Source organism: Eumetopias jubatus, unplaced genomic scaffold (genome assembly GCF_037043125.1).
Source record: "Eumetopias jubatus isolate StellerSeaLion01/CBP00866 unplaced genomic scaffold, mEumJub1_p1.0 scaffold_15, whole genome shotgun sequence".
In the NCBI taxonomy this organism is placed as follows: domain Eukaryota; kingdom Metazoa; phylum Chordata; class Mammalia; order Carnivora; family Otariidae; genus Eumetopias; species Eumetopias jubatus.
In genome coordinates, this window is record NW_028274821.1 from 24,430,297 (window position 1) to 24,455,229 (window position 24,933).

A 24,933-nucleotide genomic window follows, 5' to 3' on the forward strand; every position below is an offset into this window, starting at 1 on the left:
GCCGCTTCTGGCAAGTGCTAGAGCCGCGGAGCACAAAATCGGAACTTTTAGAAGTCGGCTCCGTGGAGGGACGTCGCTCCAGTGGCTAAGCGGGGGGGTGGAACCCTCGCGGGACAGTGTGGTCTCAGGACCCTCGGGGTCACAGAAAGACCGGGGGTGCCTGAGTGTGGCAGAGTTCCCAGGGATCGGAGCGGGGAAGCCGGCTGCAGAGACAGAGCTGAGGGGTGGGCTCTCAGCTCGGGGTTGCCATAAACTGTGATCCGCGGCCCAGTCGGGCCACTGCTCCTCCAGCAGGGACCCAACAAGCGGCAGATCCGGGGAGACTCCCCTTCCTCCCCGGGAGGAGCGGTGTGGGAGCGCACCGCAGGGATCTGCTGGGTTTGGAGACTCCACACGGGGTCAGGTGCCAGAGATAGAAACGCTCGGTCACAGGCCGGGTGAGCACAGAGTGCGGCTGGAGACCGGGGAGATGGGAGTGATTGACTGCTTTTCTCTGGGGGCTCATGAGGAGTGGGGCCCTGAGTTCCCAGCTCCTCCAAGCGGAGATTGGGAGGCCACCATTTTCACTCTGGTCCTCCAAAGCTGTACCGAGAGCTTGCAGGGAACAAAAAAGCTCTTGAGAGCTAAACCCGAGCAGCTTGCTTAGTCCGGACTGTCAAGGGTGGGGCAATTCCGCCTCCGGCAAAGACATTTGGGAACCAAGGCAACAGGCCCCTCCCCCAGAAGATCAGCACGAACAGCCAGCAAGCCAAGACCCAAGTTTACCGATCAAGGAGAACGGGAGAACTCCAGCGCTAGGGGAATACTGCACATAGAATTCATGGCTTTTTACCATGATTCATTAGTTTTTCAAAGTTAATATTTTTAGCTGTTTTTTTTTCTTTTTCCCTTTTTCAACATCAATCACTTTTTAAAAAAAATATTTTTTATTTTTCATTTTTAGAGTCATACTTTATCCCTTCATAGTAGTTACCCTTATTTTTGGCATATATATATAAGTTCTTCTCTCTTTAAAATTTTGAGATACAGTTTCTTCTAATGGATAAAAATATACCCTAAATCACTAGTGTACGGCTTTGTTCTAGTCTCCTGCATGATCACATTCTCTCCCTTTTTTTTTCTTTTTTTTTAAATCTTCTTTTTTCAAACAACTTCTTATCAATTCTTTTTATAAAATCTTTTATAATTTTCATCTTCACAGTCATCTTCCATCCCTTCATTGTATCAACCCTTATTTTGTACATATATAAGTCTTTCTTCCTTTAAAATTTTAGGAGGCACTTTCTTCTAACAGACCAAAATATGCCCAAAATCTAGTGTGTGGCACTGATCTGTGCACTAGCCTGATCACATTTGATCATATTCTGTTTTTTTTGGTTTGTTCTGTTTTTGTTTGTTTTTATATTTATCTTTTTTTCTTTTTCTCTTTCTTTTTTCTTTCTTTCTCTTTCTTTTCCCCTGGATTCAGGTCTTTTCTGATTTGTATAGAGTATATTTGCTGGGGACGTTGTTAACCTGTTGGCATTTTGTTCTCTCATTCATCTATTCTCCTCTGGACAAAATGACAAACGAAAAAAATCACCTCAGCAAAAAGAACAAGAGGTAGTAGGTAGTACCATCTGCCAGGGACCTACTCAATACGGACATTAGTACGATGTCGGACCTAGAGTTCAGAATCATGACTTTAAAGATACTAGCTGCGCTTGAAAAAAGTGTGGAAGTTATTAGAGAAATCCTTTGTGGAGAAATAAAAGAACTAAAATCTAACCAAGTAGAAATCAAAAACGCTATTAATGAGGTGCAATCAAAAATGGGGGCACTAACTGCTAGGATAAATGAGGCAGAAGAGAGAATCAGCGATATAGAAGACCAAATGATGGAAAATAAAGAGGCTGAGAAAAAGAGAGAGAAACAACTACAGGATCACGAGGGCAGAATTCGAGAGAAACGATACGATAAGATGAAACAACATTAGAATAATTGGGATCCCAGAAAAAGAAGAAAGAGAGAGAGGGGCAGAAGGTATATTGGAGCAAATAATAGCAGAGAGCTTCCCTAATGTGGGGAAGGAAACAGGCATCAAAATCCAGGAGGCACAGAGAACCCCTCTCAAAATCAATAAAAATAGGTCAACACCCCGACATCTAATAGTAAAACTTACGAGTCTCAGAGACAAAGAGAAAATCTTGAGAGCAGCTCTGGAGAAGAGATATGTAACCTACAATGGTAGAAACATTAGACTGGCAATAGACCTATCCACAGAGACCTGGCAGGCCAGAAAGACTGGCATGATATCTTCAGAGCACTAAAGGAGAAAAATATGCAGCCAAGAATACTATATCCAGCTAGGCTCTCATTGAAAATTGAAGGAGAGATAAAAAGCTTCCAGGACAAACAAAAACTAAGGGAATTTGCAAACACAAAACCAGCCCTCCAAGAAATATTGAAAGGGGTCCTCTAAGCAAAGAGAGAGCCTAAAAGCAGCATAGATCAGAAAGGAACACAGACAACATACAGTAACAGTCACCTTACAGGCAATACAATGGCACTAAATTCATACCTTTCAATAGTTACCCTGAATGTAAATGGGCTCAATGCCCCAATCAAAAGACACAGGCTATCAGATTGGATTAAAAAACAAGACCCATCAATATGCTGTCTGCAAGAGACTCATTTTAGACCCAAAGACACCCCCACATTGAAAGTGAGGGGGTGGAAAACCATTTACCATGCTAATGGACACCAAAAGAAAGCTGGAGTGGCAATCCTTATATCAGACAAATTAGATTTTAAAACAAAGACTGTAATAAGAGATGAAGAAGGACACTATATCCTACTTAAAGGGTCTATCCAACAAGAATATCTAACAATTGTAAATATCTATGCCCCTAACATGGGAGCAGCCAATTATATAAGGCAATTAATAACAAAAGCAAAGAAACACATTGACAACAATACAATAATAGTGGGGGACTTTAACACCCCCCTGACTGAAATGGACACATCATCTAAGCAAAAGATCAACAAGGAAATAAAGACTTTAAATGACACACTGGACCAAATGGACTTCTCAGACATATTCAGAACATTCCATCCCAAAGCAACGGAATACACCATTCTTCTCTAGTGCCCATGGAACATTCTCCAGAATTGATCACATCCTAGGTCACAAATCAGGTCTCAACCGGTACCAAAAGTTTGGGATCATTCCCTGCATATTTTCAGACCACAGTGCTTTGAAACTAGAACTCAATCACAAGAGGAAAGTCAGAAAGAACTCAAATACATGGAGGCTAAAGAGCATCCTACTAAAGAATGAATGGGTCAACCAGGAAATTAAAGAAAAATTTAAAAAATCCATGGAAAGAATGAAAATGAAAACACAACGGTTCAACATCTTTGGGATACAGCAAAGGCAGTCCTGAGAGGAAAGTATATAGCAATACAAGCCTTTCTCAAGAAACAAGAAAGGTCTCAAATACACAACCTAACCCTACACCTAAAGGAGCTGGAGAAAGAACAGCAAATAAAGCCTAAACCCAGCAGGAGAAGAGAAATACTCAAGATCAGAGCAGAAATCAATGAAATAGAAACCAAAAGAACAGGAGAACAGATCAATGAAACTAGGAGCTGGTTCTTTGCAAGAATTAACAAGATTGATAAACCCCTGGCCAGACTTATCAAAAAGAAAAGAGAAATGACCCCAAATCAACAAAATCATGAATGAAAGAGGAGAGATCACAACCAACACCAAAGAAATACAAACAATTATAAGAACATATCATGAGCAACTCTATGCCAGCAAATTAGATAACCTGGAAGAAATGGGTGCACTCCTAGAGATGTATCCACTACCAAAATTGAACCAGGAAGAAACAGAAAACCTGAAGAGACCTATAACCCCTAAGGAAAGTGAAGCAGTCATCAACAATCTCCCAACAAACAAAAGCGCTGGGCCAGATGGCTTCCCAGGGGAATTCTACCAAACATTTAAAGGAGAATTAATACCTATTCTCCTGAAACTGTTCCAAAAAAATAGAAATGGAAGGAAAACTTCCAAACTCGTTTTATGAGGCCACCATTACCTTGATCCCAAAACCAAAGACCCCATCAAAAAGGAGAATTACAGACCAATATCCTTGATGAACATGGATGCAAAATTTCTCACCAAAATACTAGCCAATAGGATCTAACAGTCCATTAAAAGGATTATTCACCAGGACCAAGTGGGATTTATCCCTGGGCTGCAAGGTTGGTTCAACATCCGCAAATCAATCAACATGAAACAATACATTAACAAAAGAAAGAACAAGAATCATATGATCCTCTCCATAGATGCAGAAAAAGCATTTGACAAAGTACAGCATCCTTTCTTGATCAAAACTCTTCAGAGTATAGGGATAGAGGGTACATACCTCAATATCATAAAAGCCATCTATGAAAAACCTACAGCAAATATCATTCTCAATGGGGAAAAGCTGAGAGCTTTCCCCCTAAGGTCAGGAACGCGGCAGGGATGTCCATTATCACCACTGCTATTCAACATAGTATTAGCAGTCCTAGCCACGGCAATCAGAGAACAAAAAGAAATCAAAGGCATCCAAATTGGCAAGGAGGAAGTCAAACTCTCACTCTTTGCAGATGATATGATACTGTATGTGGAAAACCCAAAAGACTCCACCCCAAAACTGCTAGAACTCATACAGGAATTCAGTCAAGTAGCAGGTTATAAAATCAATGCACAGAAATCAGTGGCATTCCTATACACAAACAACAAGACAGAAGAGAGACAAATCAAGGAGTCGATCCCATTTACAACTGCATCCAAAACCATAAGATACCTAGGAATAAATTTAACCAAAGAGGCAAAAGAGCTGTACTCAGAAAACTATAAAATACTCATGAAAGAAATTGAGGAAGACACAAAGAAATGGAAAAACGTTCCATGCTCATGGATTGGAGGAACAAACATTGTGAAGATGTCAATGCTACCTAGAGCAATCTATACATTCAATGCAATCCCCATCAAAATACCATCCACTTTTTTCAAAGAAATGGAACACATAATCCTAAAATTTGTATGGAACCAGAAGAGACCCCGAATAGCCAGAGGAATATTGAAAAAGAAAAGCAAAGTGGGAGGCATCACAATTCCAGACTTCCAGCTCTATTACAAAGCTGTCATCATCAAGACAGTATGGTCCTGGCACCAAAACAGACACCTAGATCAATGGAACAGAATAGAGAGCCCAGAAATGGACCCTCAACTCTATGGTCAACAAATCTTTGACAAAGCAGGAAAGAATATCCGATGGAAAAAAGGCAGTCTCTTCAACAAATGGTGTTGGGAAAACTGGACAGCCACATGCAGAAGAATGAAACTGGACCATTTCCTTACACCACACACAAAAATAGACTCCAAATGGTTGAAAGACCGAAACGTGAGACAGGAGTCCATCAAAATCCTAAAGGAGAATACAGGCAGCAACCTCTTCGACCTCAGCTGCAGCAACTTCTTCCTAGAAACATCGCCAAAGGCAAGGGAAGCAAGGGCAAAAATGAACTATTGGGATTTCATCAAGATAAAAAGCTTTTGCACAGCAAAAGACACAGTCCACAAAACCAAAAGACAACCGACAGAATGGGAGAAAATATTTGCAAATGACATATCAGATAAAGGGCTAGTATCCAAAATCTATAAAGAACTTATCAAAAACACCCAAAGAACAAATCATCCAATCAAGAAATGGGCAGAAGACATGAACAGACATTTGTCCAAAGAAGACATCCAAATGGCCAACAGACACATGAAAAAGTGCTCAACATCACTCGGCATCAGGGAAATCCAAATCAAAACCTCAATGAGATACTACCTCACACCCGTCAGAATGGTGAAAATTAACAAGTCAGGAAATGACAGATGTTGGCGGGGATGTGGAGAAAGGGGAACCCTCCTACACTGTTGGTGGGAATGCAAGCTGGTGCAGCCACTCTGGAAAACAGTATGGAGGTTCCTGAATCAGTTGAAAATAGAGCTACCATACGATCCAGCAATTGCACTACTGGGTATTTACCACAAAGATACAAATGTAGGGATCCGAAGGGGTACGTGCACCCCAATGTTTATAGCAGCAATGTCCACAATAGCCAAACTGTGGATAGAGCCAAGATGTCCATCGACAGATGAATGGATAAAGAAGATGTGGTATATATACACAATGGAATATTATGCAGCCATCAAAAGGAACGAGATCTTGCCATTTGCAACGACATGGATGGAACTGGAGGGTGTTATGCTGAGTGAAATAAGTCAATCAGAGAAAGACATGTATCATATGACCTCACTGATATGAGGAATTCTTAATCTCAGGAAACAAGCTGAGGGTTGCTAGAGTGGTGGGGGGTGGGAGGGATGGGGTGGCTGGGTAATAGACACTGGGGAGGGTATGTGCTATGGTGAGCGCTGTGACTTGTGCAAGACTGTTGAATCACAGATCTGTACTTCTGAAACAAATAATGCAATATATGTTAAGGAAAAAAAAGAAGAAGATAGCAGGAGGGGAAGAATGAAGGGGAGTAAGTTGGAGGGGGAGACGAACCATGAGAGACGATGAACTCTGAAAAACAAACTGAGGGTTCTAGAGGGGAGGGGGGTGGGGGGATGGGTTAGCCTGGTGATGGGTATTAAAGAGGGCACATTCTGCGTGGAGCACTGGGTGTTATGCACAAACAATGAATCATGGAACCCTACATCAAAAACTAATGATGTAATGTACGGTGATTAACAACAATAAAAAATTAAATAAATAAATAAATCTTTAAAGATTAGGAAAAAAGCAATCTGGAATCTTCTTCGATTCCCTCATTTACTCATGAAAGTCAGTGGGTCACCATCTTGATGTAAGGTTGCTCAAAACTCTCTTCTTTCATTTCCAGGTCCATGTCATCTCTTGTTTGGGGAGCAGAACTAACTAACTGGTCCTCCTGCTCACAGTCTCTTACCCCTGGTGCCACTGCCATGGTGATCACTCGGCAGCACCCACGTGACTGACTACCTGATTGTCAGACAACTGCTCAGCAGAGTGGGTAAGAGTATGGGTGTCGGTGTCAAGTAAGAGCAAGGCTCAAGTCCTGACTTTGCTGCTAACAGGGCAAGGCCTTAATCCACTCCACGTTGGGCTTTCTTCACCTTGGATTGGGAGCAACAAGAGTGCCTCCCTTGTAGAGTTTAGGAGGACTGAGTGGACACACATAGGACTCTTAGCACAGTATTTTGGCATCCAGGAATGCTCAATAGATGTTTGCTAATATCATACGTCCCCGGCATCTGAGGTCCTGCAAATTCTGGTCACGGCAGACCCCCCGATTCCCATTCCCACCAATCCACACAGTGGATGCGATGCCTCTCCTGGAGGTTCTCACTCTGTGCTGCCCAGACACTGCTCATCCACAAACTCCTCAGCTAGAATACTGGACCTTTATTTTTACCTCTATTTACCATTCTCATCCCCAAAATGTAAAAAGAGGAGTCAGGGTCCTGTATTTTCAACAAAGCTTTTCATTAGGAGACAATACTCTCAAATTACCCGTAGAGAGGACACGTTGCTTTCTGAAACGAGTACAATTTTTTGATGCCTAATCATCTTTATCTGTTAAGAACAAAGGTCATCTTTTCAAAGCTGAAATATGCTGCCACCTTTAATGCCCACGTGTATACTCTGCTCAGACTCACCAGAAGGGGGAGTGCCTGCGTAAAGTAGGGAATTCAAGCACTCCCTGTCAGGGGACAGTTCCTTGTCCAGAATTCATAATCTGGTGGCAATATATATATATATATATATATATACACACACACACTTATATAAAAACATTTATTTATATATATGTATATATAATTACCAGAGGTCCAGAAGATGGAGGCATCTCAGTTCTTACAGGTCTTCATCCATACTTGTCATAACATAACCCACATTCATTATTACCAAAGTGAATTTTTCCATGATTTGCACAGATCTAAATTCTAGTTACAGACTAGAGTACTTGAGTTACCTGATTCCAAGCTGTCAATGATTCCTATCCATGCTCCATTTCATACCTAGTAGCCTATGCAGAGCAGAAGCATCACAAGGATTAAGAGCACAGACTCTGGAGCCAGGCTATGTGGATTCAAATCCTGACGCTGCCACTTGCTAGCTTGGGTAAGATGCTTAATCTCTCTGTGCCTCAGTTTCCTCATCTGTAAAATGGTGCCTGGTACACAGTGAATACTATATGCGATTTTGCTACTTCTGCTGTTACTACTCTGTAGTTAGTCACAATCATCCTGGAACATGACAGACAAGCAGCAGAGCAGATACTGTATCTGTCGTCTTGAAAGCAGCTCAGCAAAGGAAATCTCACTGATGGATTTCATCCTACTTGGAGTCAAAGCTTCCAGCAACAGCCACAGGAAAGGAAGAGGCGATGCAAAATTCACAATAGAAAGGATTACTTACTTACCTTAGATTTCACTTACAGTAATTCAGGGTGGTTAAAACCCATAGGAAAATATATGGCTCTAATAACTGTGGATGGTTCATAGACAGCCATCCAGGGGACCCTGCGCTATGGAGGATCTTGAGAGTGCCCAGAAAGATTGCTCTGCCACCTGAAACCATCCACTCATACATTACCAATCCTCTTATTTCACAACACGATTTCCACATTCCCTGCAGTAAGAATACTTTCTCACTCCCATCACTCTTCCAAATGTCTACCCCTATTACCTGAGTTCATTTTTATGGATTTCCACTATTTTTCTTTCCAGCTTCTGTGACTGCTTGGGGAAAATCTCAAACTCACTGATGTAATTCTCAGGATGCTCATCAGGATCATAATCGCCGAGCTCAGCTGTAACCAGTAAGAAATAAGAGAGAGAAGGATTAACAACAACAAGAATAGGGTACTTGTGGAATGGTTCCTGCCACCCAAATGAAGAGCTGGCAATAAGCTCACCCAACAAAATGTATTTGTATCCATGGGAGGACCACAGCCTGAGTGTCTAGAAGCCCATATTCTAACTCAGATTTAGCCGTATGAGCTTGGGTACTTGCCAACCTCTTCGAGCCTTGTTTTCTTCATCTATATAATAAAGGAATTTAAATAGTTGTTTTTCAATGGGGCACTATTGGCATTTGAGGAGCTAAACAATTCTCTATTGTTTCAGACCTTCCAAGTCATGTTAGGACATTTATCACCCTACCCATCAGGTACTAAGTGTTAGTAGCACACCTCCACATTGTGACCAACACAGATGCCCCCCAGTATTTCCAAACATTCCCTAGGATGTTAGTGGGAAATCACTGAATGTCCCTCAGGGTTCCTTTCATAGCTGATTTTCTGAGTCTAGGAATTTTACAGCTGGAGCTGCCTGCTCTGAGATTCGTACAAGTATGGTGCATCCAATAAAAAAAAAAAAATCACAACATGAAGGCACCCAGAAAGACTGCACTTAAAAATAAATGGAATGCTCCTCAGATTAAAGAGTGTAAATCTCAGCATGGGCAACCATACCAGATGAAGGTTGTTGCAGGGTTCTAATACAGTGCACCTCCAGGGGGTCTTTAAAGGCAAGAAGAAACACTGGCACATCTCTGAGCTCCCAGAGGGTCTAGGAGAGCATGGACCTCAAATATGCACCAACCACAGCCAGGATCAGCAAAGGTGATGCTCTGGCCATGGGGATACTTTTTACTGATTGCACAAGACTGCTAAGGAAAATGGGCCAGAAGGGGCAAGTGTCTCAGGCAGAACTGGCCAGGAAAGAAGATTAAAAGAGGATGGGAAAATTGTATTAGAAGAACTTGATCGCCAACATGACTTTGTAGTAGATAAAAATCAATATGCCTTGAGCACATCTGCAAAATCACATCCAACTCTGTAATTTGTATCTACTGTCCTTTCATTGTTGAATCATCTAATGACTACAAAAGGACAAAACTGGGAGGAAAGCAAAGCTCTTTAAAGCTTCCTAATAGAATTCAAATTACAGAGTTCTTAAAACAACCTAAAGTGCATATCCCACATGAGGAATGATTTTTAAAATAAGACCCAAAATACCATCAACCATAGGAGGGAAATCAATCAAATCAAATTAAAATACTTCTGTTCATTAAAAGTCATCATAGTCAAAATAACAGACAACAAATTGAAAGAATAAATTTGCAAAGTCCAACACTGACAAGGGCTGATATCTAGAATAAAGAAGAAGTCCCTACCAATCAATAAGAAAATGGGTAGGAAGACCAAAAGGAAGATGGTCAAAGGATATAAACAGCCAATATAGAGAGATGCTCAAACTCATCAGTAGTCAGAACTATGGAAACCAAAACAAGACATCACTTTACACCTATAAGATTGGCAAAATGTTTAAGAAGTCAAATGATTCTATGTGTTGGCAGAGATATCAGGAAATTGAAATACTTGTACACTTCTGGAGGATCCTTGATGCATGCAGCTCTTCTAAAGAACAAGAGGTCCCAAAAGGAATGAGATCTTGCCATTTGCAACGACGTGGATGGAACTGGAGGGTGTTATGCTGAGTGAAATAAGTCAATCAGAGAAAGACATGTATCATATGACCTCACTGATATGAGGAATTCTTAATCTCAGGAAACAAACTGAGGGTTGCTGGAGTGGTGGGGGGTGGGAGGGATGGGGTGGCTGGGTGATAGACATTGGGGAGGGTATGTGCTATGGTGAGTGCTGTGAATTGTGCAAGACTGTTGAATCACAGATCTGTACCTCTGAAACAAATAATGCAATATATGTTAAGAAAAAAAAAGAAGAAGATAGCAGGAGGGGAAGAATGAAGGGGGGAAATCGGAGGGGGAGATGAACCATGAGAGAGGATGGACTCTGAAAAACAAACTGAGGGTTCTAGAGGGGAGGGGGGTGGGGGGATGGGTTAGCCTGGTGATGGGTATTAAAGAGGGCACGTTCTGCGTGGAGCACTGGGTGTTATGCACAAACAATGAATCATGGAACACTACATCAAAAACTAATGATGTAATGTATGGTGATTAACATAACAATAAAAAATTTAAAGAAAAAAAAAGAGCAAGCTGGGAATATTTAGTCAAATGTTATAACCCAGCAATCGCACTTCTCGGCATATATTCTAGGTAAACGCTAAGTACAAGAAAGGATATGAAGGCAACTTGGGTATTCATTGTTGGTGGGAACAATAAACAAAACGGATACTCTGCAGGATACCCTGTAGCAATTAAAAGCAATAGATGGAAACCCAAAAACCTGAACAGATCCCCAAAACAGTGTTTTGAACATAAGAGGATTAAAACGAGTTTTATAGCCCCATTTAATTTACAAAACTTAAGAAGCATATACACACAAAACAATGTAATCATTGATAAGGATGTATGCAAAGTCGAGAATCTATATGAACCCCGTTGTTGCCTTTCGGGATGGAAATGGAGAATAATGAAAAGGAAAATCAACCAATCAATCAATCAACTGATGGACCCAAAGGGATCAGTGACGAGAATAAGCCATCAACTGATGATTAACTCAACCTGAGTTTCAAAAGATGCACACATAACACACCTATGCCCACACCCACACATTTCACCCTGTGAGCCGTCTATGGACCTGAAAATTTAGGAGACGATATAGCCCAATGCCTCCATTTTCCATACAGAATGGACCACCAATACAAAACTGGGTCACTTTCAATGCAAATGTCAGCTTGCGTGGTGGTTGGTGAGGGAGGGCTTTGTTTGGCAAGGGTGGTGGGGGGTTGGTCCTCTTTTCAGGAAATCTTGTAAGATAAAATGAACTTGTACTGCTAAACACTGCAAATGAGTAGCTTGGAAAATGCCAGAAAACTGAGAGAAGAAATGCTGTGGAACATGCACTAGGTTGCTAACAAGGTAAATGTCAATGCCCCCCCATCACGTGCCCTGCTTTCTTGTCCCTTAAAGCTGGACTTTAACTGACTTCACCTGAAGCAAAAGGCAGTTCAGAAATGATTCAGGACTTGTAACTATTCAGACTATCAAGAGGAGTTGGGTAAGGGAGGATAAAGTTGCGACAAATGCACAGTGGATGGCTTGCAATCTGAAACAGGCCCCTAGCACATTTCCAAGGGAATTTAACTGTCAGAAAAATCCAAAGAGTTGAAGCAAAAGGATGAGTGCTATCAGGTGATGGTAAGTAAAAAGGGCAAGCTTGGCAATGCATTTCCCCTGGTTTGGAGAGGACTCATTCCAAAAGAACACGAGAGACGGGATGTTCCAGAGCCAACTCCCCCAGGAGCCTTCCCTGACCACCCTCGCTGGGTCAGAAGCCCTCCTGAGGTCATAGCAGGGACCCGGCTGTCACTCTATTGAGCCATTCACAGATCATCACACTGCCTGTTTACTTGTCTGTCCCTCCCCCCTCTTCCCTCCCAACCAGGGACTTCCTGACACAGTGCCTGCGCCTCCTAGCAGACGCTCCATACATGTTCAGAGAACACGAACAAATGAATGAAGGAGGTAGGGAACCAGCCGCTCTTTCTCAAGCAGAGAAATAAAGCACAGTGGTGCAATTTAGGAAAATGCCCTGGTTCGCTTAACATCATTACTGGAGAACCTACTGCATGCCAGACACAGGGATACTATGGTGAAAAATGTCCCCGGAGTTCTACTTTCATGGAGTTTAGATTCTACATTGAGGGAATGCATAAGAAGTCCCCAAACAACTCAACGACATAATTTCAGATAGAAGTGCTTAAAAGATAACAAAACAGGGGTAGGAGACAGAATGTGGTGCAGGAGAGAAGCTACTTTAGTAAGCCCAGGAAGACTTCTCAGAGGAAGTAATATCTGAACTGAGTTCAAATTCAGTTCTGAATATCTGGAACATACCAGGCAGAGGAGATAAGAGTGACAATCCCACCATGTTGCTGTTCTGTAGAAGGAACAGGAATGATATCATTTTTACCAAGAAAAGAAATAAAGAGATTCCTAGGGCTTTGTGTATCTGTGTTGCAATTTGTATTATGAAAGAAAATGCATCGCACGTATTGAATAGGCTCGCTGTATTCAGTACATACGAGTAGCAACACTCTGGGTGCAGCCTGTGTTTTATATACTGAGACTATTCTGAAGCTTCAAACACACTCCTTCAGAGAGTGTTAGTGAATAAGAAGCCACTGAAAAGTCACACGGCCTCCTGCTTTCGTCCGTCCTTTCCTCCACATTCCCTCTCTCTCTGTGTAAGCATAACAGGTCCACCAAAGCAGATCTTTATCTGCATTTCAATGATCTCTAGAGCTGCTGAAAGATCACCCCAAGCACCAGAGAACATCATGAATCCAGCTTTTACTGGATTTGCTACAAATGGCCCATGGACAATGCTGTATCTTAGAGCCGAAAGGTCCTTTTGGGGTCTGCCAGTCCGTTTTCAGTTCCACTTTCTCCACAGCATCTGTGCGCATGGTCAGGGATAACAGCGCCAAGGGCCCTGGTTGTCCAGAGGGAGACTTGGTGGCCTTATTTCAAACATAAAACAGGATGGCGAGTTTCCCGTTACAGATCCATAGTGAGCGTGTCCTTGGAGACTTGACCGTGACTCACTAATGCCTAAATGTGTTCTGAAATGCTCATGTGCTGGTCTGGTGCTTGGATTAGTATTGATCTGCTTTTCCCTTACAGAGGACAGTGCACTCTCACCAGGAATTTGCAACCTTGCAGGGAAGGAGGAAGACTATGGGTTTTAACATCCCTTAGCTCTGCTGTGAGAGAGGTTTTGGGAAGCACATACTCCACCGCAGGGCAGATGGAAGGACTCTTTCCCATCACCTCACCGTATCACTGTAGTTCCAGTTTTCAACTTGAGTATCTCCAAGGGTTTTAACACCTCTGCCAAAATCGGCTGTGCGGCACTAGATGGATCCCAGGGGAAGGGGAAAGCAACACAGACACACTGCGGAATTCTCGGAAATCACACACACCTGGAAACAGGGCCCAAGGAACTATTTCACAGCACAGAGCACCCCACAGGGACAGTGGTGGGTGACAGTGGAACCCCAGGAGAATGACGGTGTCTCTCATAGCTGTGAATGAAGCTTGGAATTGTGAAGCAGACAATCTGCTTATGACCCATCATAAGTGCCTACGTTATTCCAGACCCTTTATAGAGAGGACATGCCCACTTGAGAACTGTCCTCTCCATCTCCCCTCCCTTCTCTCATAAATACGAGATTAGCTTTCACACCACAAAAGGCTGGATCACCTGGGTCCCTCCCAACAGGCCTTGCTCCAGCTGCCTCCCAACTGGCCCAGGGGAACAGAACACCTGAGTCATTCTTTGCTCAGGTCCCGCGGGCCCACCCCCATGGCTGTGCACCACCTTCGGCCCAGGAGACCACTTTCCAGGTGGTTTTTTTCTTATAGGTGGAAACATCCAGAAGCCCACACCTGGCTCATATGTGCTTACTGTTTCCTACTGCCCCACCCTCTGGGGCTTGTTCAACCCTGAAAATAAGTCTCAGTGAAGGAGGCATGCCACTCCATTTAATATATGCTTAAAGAGTTGAGATAATTTGTCTGTGCTGAAATAGCCAGTAGATGCGGAGGTGAACTCGACCTGAGTATGACAGACTGTGAGTCTAGTGTTCTCCTGATCGTGCTCCATGGCTAGAAAAACTGAAGAGTTCGATACGCTGCTCATGGACACATCTCTACACATAGGATTATATATAATATATATTTTTGTTTATGTTTTGTCTATATTTATTTATATGTATAATTTTATAATTTGTGTGTAAATATATTTTTAATTTTTAAAGTATTTTTAAAGAATAAATAGAATGTGTATATATAGAGAGAGAGAAAGAGAAATGCATTTATATATATACATGCTTTGACATTTCATTTCAAACCGTTTGACACCTACCTCCCTCCAACAGACATTTCCCCCTCAATATACCCATCAGGCACCACGCCTGGCGATCAGAGCTCAGAGCACCCCACCCCCCCTCAGAGGGGGTGGGCAGCTGTGGCCACACTTACCTTGAATGATACAGGCACCCAGGTAGGCAGCATCTGAAAAGGAGCAGAGCAGTCGACCGTGGAAAATATCTCTTTTAATCTGCAGGTACAAAAGATACCTGCAACACAAAATGAGCGAGAGTCACCCTAAGTCTTGGCTGAGGCCTGGAAGAAGTGGAAGGACTGTTCATGCTCTATCCACCTGCGCGCCGCCAGAACCACACCAGCCCCTCGGAGGGCAAGCGGATGAAACTGAGGGGCCCTCGGGATTCAGGAAATCTGACATGACCGTGACTGAGGGCAGCTGGCCCTTCTTAAAGAAACATGAGGACAGAGGAAAGCCACAGGGCCCAGCAGCCACGGGTCCTGGAAGGAACGCCCACGAGGTGACAACCCCACCTCCCCCCAGTACAGGTGGCCCACACTCTGTGTGAAATGGAGAGTCTGTGAATGGACTCGACCGGTGTCCAGAGAGGAGTCTCAGGGGCAGACAGACACGTTAATCAATCTCAAAAGGACTTGGTTATGAGGCCAGAAAGCCAATTTATTCACAACTAGATGTGTCCTCTGGTTAGTGCCCTGTCCCCCTCCCCAGGGACGGCAAACTCAGGTGCCCACAGAGCCAGGCGAACCTGATCATGAGTGAAATGGGCCGAACGAAGGGGGTCCGGGGGGGGCAGAATGGAGAGCGCGGGCTCCCAAGAAGGGTCAGCTGGTCACGCAGCACCAGCCCGGGGTCACAGCGCAGAAAAGCAGGCCAAGCACAGCCTGCTTTTCCAGAAAATCAGAGACTGGATTTAGAGGGAAAATCCTTTGAATTTTAAATGTTGCAACCAATTCTGTTTTTAAAAACACTGTAGTGCCAAACAAAAAATACACACAGGCCCAATTCAGCCAGGGGAAAGGGGTACAGGCAGGTTTGCGACCCCTGGCTCAGGCTCACCTGGTCACCGCCCCTTTCATTCTCCAGGCTGATCAAGCCCTCTTCAGATTTACTCGATCTCTTTGCCAAGTTGATTCTTTCCTCCAAGGCTCACGCCTGGGGTCTACTGCTTCTGACTAAAGTGACTCTGCAGGTAAGGTGTGTGCAGATTCTTTGTTTAGTTTCCTTTAATTCTCAGAGACCAATCCTTTTTTTTTATTCCGGGTTCTTGGAGCCAGGTGGGGGCAGCACTCAACTGGTCCCAGTTATGGATTCCAGTGCTCCAATGATCTGCTCTTGACTCAGTCTCTGAGGAGCCATGTGCACAGCCCCATTCAGACAACATGATTAAGGTGCTGAGATCACAGGTGCCGTCGGCCCAAGGGCACTGGAGCTCCCCAACGCTGGGCACTGGATCATCTAAAGCACACTGGACACACTGAAGTATCAGAGGCTCACTGCTGTGTCTACTTGATGAATCTCTATCCCACACCTGCTTTACATTGTATACTGGGCTCTGGGCACTGGGGATACTGCAGAGGCTCAACTGACAGACACTCTTTGTCCCTGACTTTGTATGGAATTATTTGCAGGGGATAAAGGCAGTCCCTAAGAAATGTCTTACGCAGAGTCTGGTACACAATTTGCCAGAGAAACAGCATTACACTTGGTAGGTAAGGACCCTGTAAAGTTCCCTACATGAGAGCCTCGCACGCCTCAGTGAGCACATGAATTATCCAGAGATCCTTCGAGAATGTGGAATCTGATTCAGTAGATTGGGGTGGGGCATCGGAGTCCATATTTCTAATAACTATTTCTAATGGTGAGGCTGTGCTGCAAGCCCATGGTCCACACTTTGAGGACCTAGGTTCCAAACCAGTGGTTCTCCACGCTGACTACACATTAGAACCACCTGGGGGAGCTTTTCAACAAAATAACCAAGCTGTGGACTCTGCCCCCAAATCCAATTAAATTGGAATCTGGGTCCTCACAAAAACATGTACACAAATTTTCATAGCAGCATTATTCATAATACTAAAAAGTAGAAAAATCCAAATGCCCATCAACTGATGAATGGATAAAAGAAAGTGGAATATCCACACAATGGAATAGTATTCAGCCATAAAGAAGGATGAAGTATGGATCCACTCACACAGCATGGATAAGCCTTGAAAACAGTATGCTAAGTGGAAAGAAGCCAGACATAAAAGGCCACATATTAATGGGATCCTATTTGCATGAGATGTCCAGAATGGAGAAATCTAGACAGACTGAGTAGATTAATGGCTGCCGGGGAGGGGGAGGAGGTGAAAAGGAGGGGAAACAGGGAATGACTGGATAGGTACTGGCTGATAAAAATGTTCTGGGATTAGATTGTGGTGACGGTGGCACAACTTTGTGAATACACGAAACCCACTGAGGTGTGCACTGTAGTATCTGCCAAAAGCAGCTAATACTTTTTTGAAAATCATCTTAGAGTAGTTCTTAAATTTTGACATGCTCTAAAATTACCTGGAAGGCATGTGAAATTTCCAGTTGCTGAGCCCTGTCCCAGGTCTGGAACCGGGGCCAGGTTCCCAGGTGCTGCTGGTCTGGAAGACCTCACTTTGCGGCCCTCTGCCATGGACCATTCAGATGACCAAGGTCACACAAATCGGATCCAATCTTTTCCTTTCTAAAGACTACAAACTTCCAGGCCAAATGAAGTTTCTTGTCTACTTGTTCAATGTTACACATTGAACAAGAAGCATTCCTTTCCATTTTTGATGAGTTTAGTAGTGAAAAATAGTTTCAAATAGCTATGTACTGATGAATGAGAGGTTTGGATTCTCATCTCATATATCTGAAATTAAGTTTGACGGAAGCTTCCAGAGAAAAGAAAATCTGCTTTCAGCACATCCAAGCTTGGGTCCTTGGGATCAGTGATCTCTAGAGATAATCATGGATTACTGTGCATTCGACATAATCCACTGAGCCTTAGAAATAGCTTCAGGTTCAGATACTCATTTTTTAATATAATAGCCACCAAATAATAATAATAATAATAATAATAATAATAATGCATCTCCTTTTAGTATCACTCCTGTATGAAAAGATTAAGCAACAAAAGCACAAGAGGATCTGGGGCATACATTCTGGCGCCACCATTAACAATACTGCTTCTCTATCTAACATGAACTTAAAGATGGTTCTTACTTAAAAAAACAAAAACAAAAAACAAAATACTTCGATTACATTCAATTGTATCCAATATTTATAAAAGCCCTAGAGATCTAAAGAATTGTAAGAGGACTGTGTGAATGGGGAGATAAATGAAGGATAAAGTGTGATCTCAAATATCCTTTTTTATGAGTATTTGTTGTTTTACTCTTTCCCATCTGCTTTTTCCCCAATGTTTCTTTACCCCTAAGCAAGGTCACGAATGTGTTAAGTTCTCATGTAGCAAATTCTTCTTAAACTTTAGATTAACCTTACAACAAAATAACAAGTTATCAAAAGAAAAATGAAACTTTTTAGAATGCAACTTTCTTTTTAATTTAAATTCAATTAGCCAGCATATAGTACATCATTAGTTTTTGATGCAGTGTTCAATGATTCATTAGTTGCATATAACACTCAGTGCTCATCACATCACATGCCCTCCTTAATGCCCATCACCCAGTTACCCCATCCCACCACCCACCTCCCTTTCCACAATCCTCAGTTATTTCCCAGAGTCAAGAGTCTCTCATGTTTTGTCCCCCTCTCTGATTTCAAGATAGGGTTTAAACCATAAGTACTGGGGGCATTCCACAGTTTCTAGATTCGTTTTGAATTCTAAGGATTGTATTGACTAAGAAAAGCCCATTTCTATCTGTGCAAGGACACAGCATTGTCTTAATTTTCTTTGGAGACATAAAAATGTTCACAACCTTCCACTATTCATACCTCAGCTATTCAGTCAAATGCAGGGAAATGCTAGCAAATCCAATTGAGAAGAATTGGACTGGAGTTATTAACTAACACTTCGTATTCTTCTACTTTCAAATGGGACTTTTCTCAACAACAAAAGATCCATCCTTAACTTGCATCGTGACACATATTCAATTTTTATCCTCCAGACAAGATTATAAAGAAAACAAATGACAAAAGTGAACCATTTTGACATCTGACTAAATAATGCCCGGCATTAGTATTTGGTGAAAAAAATTTAATTTAGCCGGCATTAGTATTTGATTCAATCTTTCTAATTACGTTTTCGGCACCCAGAGGGCAGGACAAACATGGTTGGTTTTTTGTTTGTTTGTTTGTTTGTTTTGGTTGTTGTTGTTGGTTTTTTTTTTTTTTTGGTAGTTCATGCAGCCCCTGACACATATCACATGATTCCACTTATATGAAATGTCCAGAATAGGCAAAATAAATGAGCAACTGACTCATTTATGAGTATTAACTGCTAACGGGTACAGGGGTCCTTTTTGGTGATGAGAAAATGTTTTGGAATGAGATATCAGTAATGGTTACCCAACATTATGAATGTACTTAACGACACTGAATTGTACACTTGGAAGTGGTGAAATCAGTTTATGTTACGTGAATTTTACCTTAATATTTTTAAAAAGCAGGTCAGGTTGCAAAATGCCCACCACCACTTATAATGTCCATTATTTATGTGTCCCTCGTTTCCACCTGCCCCCATCCCCAAGCACAGACCTCACTAATGGCTGTGTGCAAATTAATAATAGAGAATGGCACCATCTGCTCCCTTACAAGTCACCTCAGTGCCACGGTGGTCAAGCTTTACTGAAGACTCGGGAATAAGGAGAAAGCAAAATATCCAATAACCCAATGCATCACCTTGCATCTCTGTTGCATTCAGACCTATGCTGATTATTTCAAGAGATGATTGTGCACAGTGATTTTTGTCACCTAATCAGAGTCTCGTCAAGAACTAAGAATTATCGCGTTCCTGGGACCCTACTCAGCTGCACTGACTGGGTCTGTTCTCAAAAGCAAAACCCCAGGAGGAGGACTGAATATGGCCCCAGCCCAGGAAGATCAGAAGGGAGGAGATGGGAGAATTGGAAAATTCAACATTAGCCTGAGAAGAGTCTACAAGTGGAGGGAAAACAGCCCCATGGTCGGCCATTCAGCAAGAGGAATGTGGGGTGACAAACAGTTGGTACTACCCAGCGATCTTTTCCCTTCCAGAACAGCTCAGATCCAAAAGATTGTCCCTAGGGGCTGCACTAGCTATGAATTTGCCTGTACCCTAAAGACAGTCATCTTCTATTTATTTTTAGCACCCCACTGTCAGATGTTTTCAGAGAATACCTCCTCCTTATAACCACCGCTTTTTTTGTGTGCAGTTAATTACACTCCCAATGACAACTGTTTGAAAAATCCCAAGACAATTAAGTGCAAGAGAAACATTCCAAGCCAAAATGCCAAACGGAGTGTCTGCTTCGTTGAGACATTCTGCTCTAGACAGGAGGAACATCTAGCCTGGTAGGACTTGGAGGCCCTGGCTGGTTAAAGGTGCAGGTTAAACATACAAACAAACGAAAAATACCTTGTGAGCTCTTCTTTAATCTTCAAGGGTTCATGTGGGTAGAATTTCACTCTAAAGCACATGGTGTATGGTGGATGAGCTGAAACATCATAAAGAAAAGGCATGAGAAAAGCAGCAAAAGACCATGGACTCCAACACACACAGGAAAGTCAGCCGTGAAGTTGCAGCCTAGCTTGGGGGTGGGGGCAGGGGAGAAAGTGATTTTTCTGGAGGAAGCAGATCTTACACCCAAGAAAACAAAGCCACAGTGACAATTAAACTCAAAGAAAATGCTTGACAGGACGCCCAAAGCAAATGCGGGACAGGAGCAACCTAGTCAGTTAGCACAACTTTCCACATCACATTCTCGCCAGGTCATAGCTTCAAACAACATTTTTTTCTTCCGATTCTTCCCGCCCACTTGTGACAGATAAATTGCCCACTCAGTTCTGGGCCTAGTGAGATATTTTTCAGACTGTGAGGTGGAAAAATGTCACTGTACATGACTAGTTTTCCCAAAATGATGGTGCCTTTGAACTAAAAATCGCAATTTTAAAATGGAGTCAGCCATGTACAGATCCTACTTTGTATATTTTTAGTATTATTTTAGTATTATTTATGAAGCAGTCACTATGAAAACAAACACTTTTAAAACTTCCTGATTGGTATGAATCAAGACAGCACTGCACAGACTGAAGTTCTCGAGGTTCATGATTCTAGAATGTTCTAAGTGCATTAAATATCTGGAACTCATGGACCAGCTAAGTGGTTTCCACAGGACTTGTGAGACCCTTAATTATAAAAACAGTGTTGGGGCGCCTGGGTGGCTCAGTTGGTTAAGCGACTGCCTTCGGCTCAGGTCATGATCCTGGAGTCCCGGGATCGAGTCCCACATCGGGCTCCCTGCTCAGCAGGGAGTCTGCTTCTCCCTCTGACCCTCTTCCCTCTCATGCTCTCTGTCTCTCGTTCTCTCTTTCTCAAATAAATAAAATCTTAAAAAAAAAACAGTGTTGACTTACAATATTAATCTAATAAATGCACACGAGTGCAGTAAGATACATTCAAATTGCAATTAGCATATAAAATGAACACCTTAAAATGAAAAAAATACGATGGTTAGCGTTATTATTTCTATGGATCTTACATACCCGCTCGTGTTTTGCCTTTGTATCAGTACGGCTACTTGGGATCAACTCCAAGTCTATGTCCAAATGCAAATATGAAACAGGATCCTATTCCTGCCCAAATCCTCTTTCATAATAAGAAGAGGTTAAATCCCCAGCCATCTCTATAATGCCTGGGGCTATTCTGTATGTAGACAAATTCTTTATGTGGAAAGAACTATCAGCATTAAATATGAATGCATAATGAGTATAATTTAATATGGAAAACAGTTCTTAAAAATAATTTGAAAGAAAGCATCCAAATCACAGGAAAACACAAGCATCTTTCTGGCCATCTCTGCAGAGAAAAACCGATTATACACATACGCCCACACACACAGATGTCAGAACTCTTTCCATTCAATGCCCTACTTCCCCACCACGAACTAGCAAATTTTTTAACTGAGTTGGATGCTCCTAACCCAACCCTGTGTTCCCTAGATTTAAGGAAATATTTTTTCCTGGAGCACTAGGAGAAAAATAAACACCATCTATACAGCAAAGAACAAAGAAAAAATAGCAGTGATTCTCAAGTCATTCATCTTTCATGATATCTAGAATTTCAGTTTTGACTCAAAATATTTACTCTTTACACATTCCCCAGATTTCTTTTAATTTGTTTAGGTCACCACCTTTAAAGGATTAAACCTGATTTTTTTTTATTATGAAATCTCTGGATTGTCCTTAGTAGAAAGGTTGAGACAGTTTTCATAGAGAAGAACAACAGAGCAAAAAAATGGAAATAACATAAAAAAGGAATTTTTCTTTTTCTTCTTTCATTAGTCTTCAAAATTAATACATGTTTCAGCACAACCAATGAAGATGATTGATAATAGTAGACAGATGGAAAGATAGTGGATGGATAGACAGATGGATAGATGGATGGACAGATAACAGGTGGATAGACCGACAGATGGATAGACAGATGAATGGATAAACCATCCCCTTTCACTCTCCTTCACTTTGTCTCCATTCCTGTTCCTCTGTCCCTTGAGTCTCCACCCACCTTACCCTGAACTCTCCCAACAACTTCATCTATATTCTTCCACCCTTTTGCCAAACTCACACAAATATATGCCAATATGATTACATATGTGAGGGATTTTTTTATTATAATTTATTCTCACAAAATGAAATCACACTACATATGTTTCTCTTGCTTTTCCCACTTTATTCTATATTCTGCTCATCCCTCTGGGACAATAGTCATAGATCTAACTCATTGTCTATACTAATTGCATTATAATCTATATTATGGATACAGCAGAATGTATTCCACTATTCTCTTTTAATTATCATTCAGATCGTTTCCACATTTCTGCAATTTTATTTATATATAGCCTTGGGCACATGTCATTAAATATTTGTATTTTTACTTCTATAACACAAACTTCCAAGATTTGAATTTTGGGATCAATGGGTATGAGCAAATGTTTCAAAGGGAGCTGAAAAATTAGGGACGGTGTGGGGGTCCCGTAAGTGGGGCCGCCAGTGCGTGGGGAGCAGGGCCACGGAGGAGCTGTGGGGGGTCCTGAGCAGCCAGGATGACTGGGAGTAGGGCTGACTGCGCAGGTCCTGGCTGCCTCCTCCCTCAGTTTCAACACCAGGCTGAAGTGGTTGGTCATCTGCTTCGTGAGCGGCATTTTCCTCTCTATCCTCGGGACTGGATTGCTGGGGCTTCCTGGTGGCATGAAGGTTTCTGCAGTGTTTTATACATTTGGAAATCTCACTCTGTTAGCCAGTACATGCCTTATAATGGGACCTATGAAGCAACCGAAGAAAATGTTTGAAACGATAAGATTACTTGCAACAATTATGATGCTTTTGCATTTCATATTTACCTTGTGTGCTGCTCTTTGGTGGCACAAGAAGGAACTGGCCTTATTATTCTGCATGCTGTAGTTCTCGTCCGTGACCTGGTACAGCCTGTCATACATCCCATATGCAAGGGATGCGGTAATTAAATGCTGTTCTTCTCTCTTACGTTGAAAACCAAAAATTCTTTGAAAAGAGCATTGGAAAGTCTATGTTCTGTTTTTGGTGAAGTATGCTTTTCCTGATGGAATAATCATTCCCCAAACAACTGTCACGACAGGTTAAGACCACTTTGTGTACTGGTGGGAATGGCATGCTTAATTAAACTGGTAAAGACTTAAAAAAAATAAAAGCCAAAGGGAGCTGAAAAACAAAAAGCTCACTGAAGGCAAATTGGGGAAAGAAGGATCACAGATGATGATCCCAAACTAGAGCTGTCATTTGCTCTTCCTCCTGGTCAGCCTATCTGCTTACTCTGCCCTAGGCTGGCTTCAATAGGTATCTGAGCTCCTTGGCTATAAGTTAGGACTCCCATTCTGCCTAAGGAATCAGGCACTGAGACAGGCAGCTCCCCGGGCAGCCATCTTTGAATACGCCTTACCCACATTCTACCCACGCATCCTCATTCTAAGCCCAGAGGCTCCAGAATGGTCTCATGCTTCTCCCATATGCAAAGCCCTTCCAACACTTGAAGGAAGCTCTTAAGCAGCACTTACAGTCCTTCTGAGTCTTCTCTATAATAAACCTCCTCCATCCTGTCAACTGCTCCTCCTCCAAACCCGTTTTGAGTGCCTTCATTCTGGGTACATTCTGGTCTCTGTTTCCTCAAGCCCAGGGCCCCAGGGGTAGCCATATCCATTCGGGTGAGGAGCTCATCACCAGCCTCAGTTTGGACATAACTGTTGCTCCCCCTCAAGAGCCTCATCTCAATGTTAATTCACTCTGAGTTTATAATAGACCAACGCTCTTAATCCTTTTCATATATGCTGTTGCTAAGTTACACAGAAAGTCACATCTGACATCTCTTTCCATTTTTCTAGGATGTGATCATGGGAGAAATTAATACAAGGTATTAGGGGTACACTCACCACTAGACCCATTATCAGAGAAGAGGAGAGCAGGCAGCAGAAAAAAACTTAGAGACATTTCAAGTCTGAAATTTTCTATCCCTAATTTTCTTTTACCATCATATATACCCCTACTATGTCTTTCTCTCATATTGACCCAGCATCATTGACCCCATGTCACCAATAAGAGTTTCCCTGTAAGTTAAAAGGAGCACGTGATTTTGAGATAGTGAACCACATGCAACACCAGGGACCCACGCTGATAAGAAGCTCAATCTCATTGCCCAAGCCTGAAGAGGCCAATGTGGCAGTAGACTCCTCCTTGAGAAACTCTCTTAAGGTTCTGGATGCAAAATTATATGACAAAGTAAATAGTAAAGTTAAGGAATGCTTCTTGACAGGGTTG

At 42.3% G+C, this 24,933-nt stretch overlaps 1 protein-coding gene and 1 pseudogene across 1 annotated transcript in view; one reads left to right on the forward strand and one right to left on the reverse strand.

Annotated features, from left to right (window-relative positions):
• FRMD3 (FERM domain containing 3) overlaps window positions 1–24,933 on the reverse strand; it is a 296,525-nt gene that overhangs the window by 91,208 nt on the left and 180,384 nt on the right. Inside the window, exons 4-6 of the mRNA XM_028122279.2 lie at window positions 20,504–20,582; window positions 15,054–15,151; window positions 8,766–8,889 (exon numbers count right to left, since the gene is read on the reverse strand). Of these exons, the coding sequence (XP_027978080.1) occupies window positions 8,766–8,889; window positions 15,054–15,151; window positions 20,504–20,582 (301 nt within the window). The remainder of the gene's footprint in view (window positions 1–8,765; window positions 8,890–15,053; window positions 15,152–20,503; window positions 20,583–24,933) is intronic.
• LOC114223329 (vesicle transport protein SFT2A pseudogene) lies at window positions 20,628–23,634 on the forward strand (annotated as a pseudogene).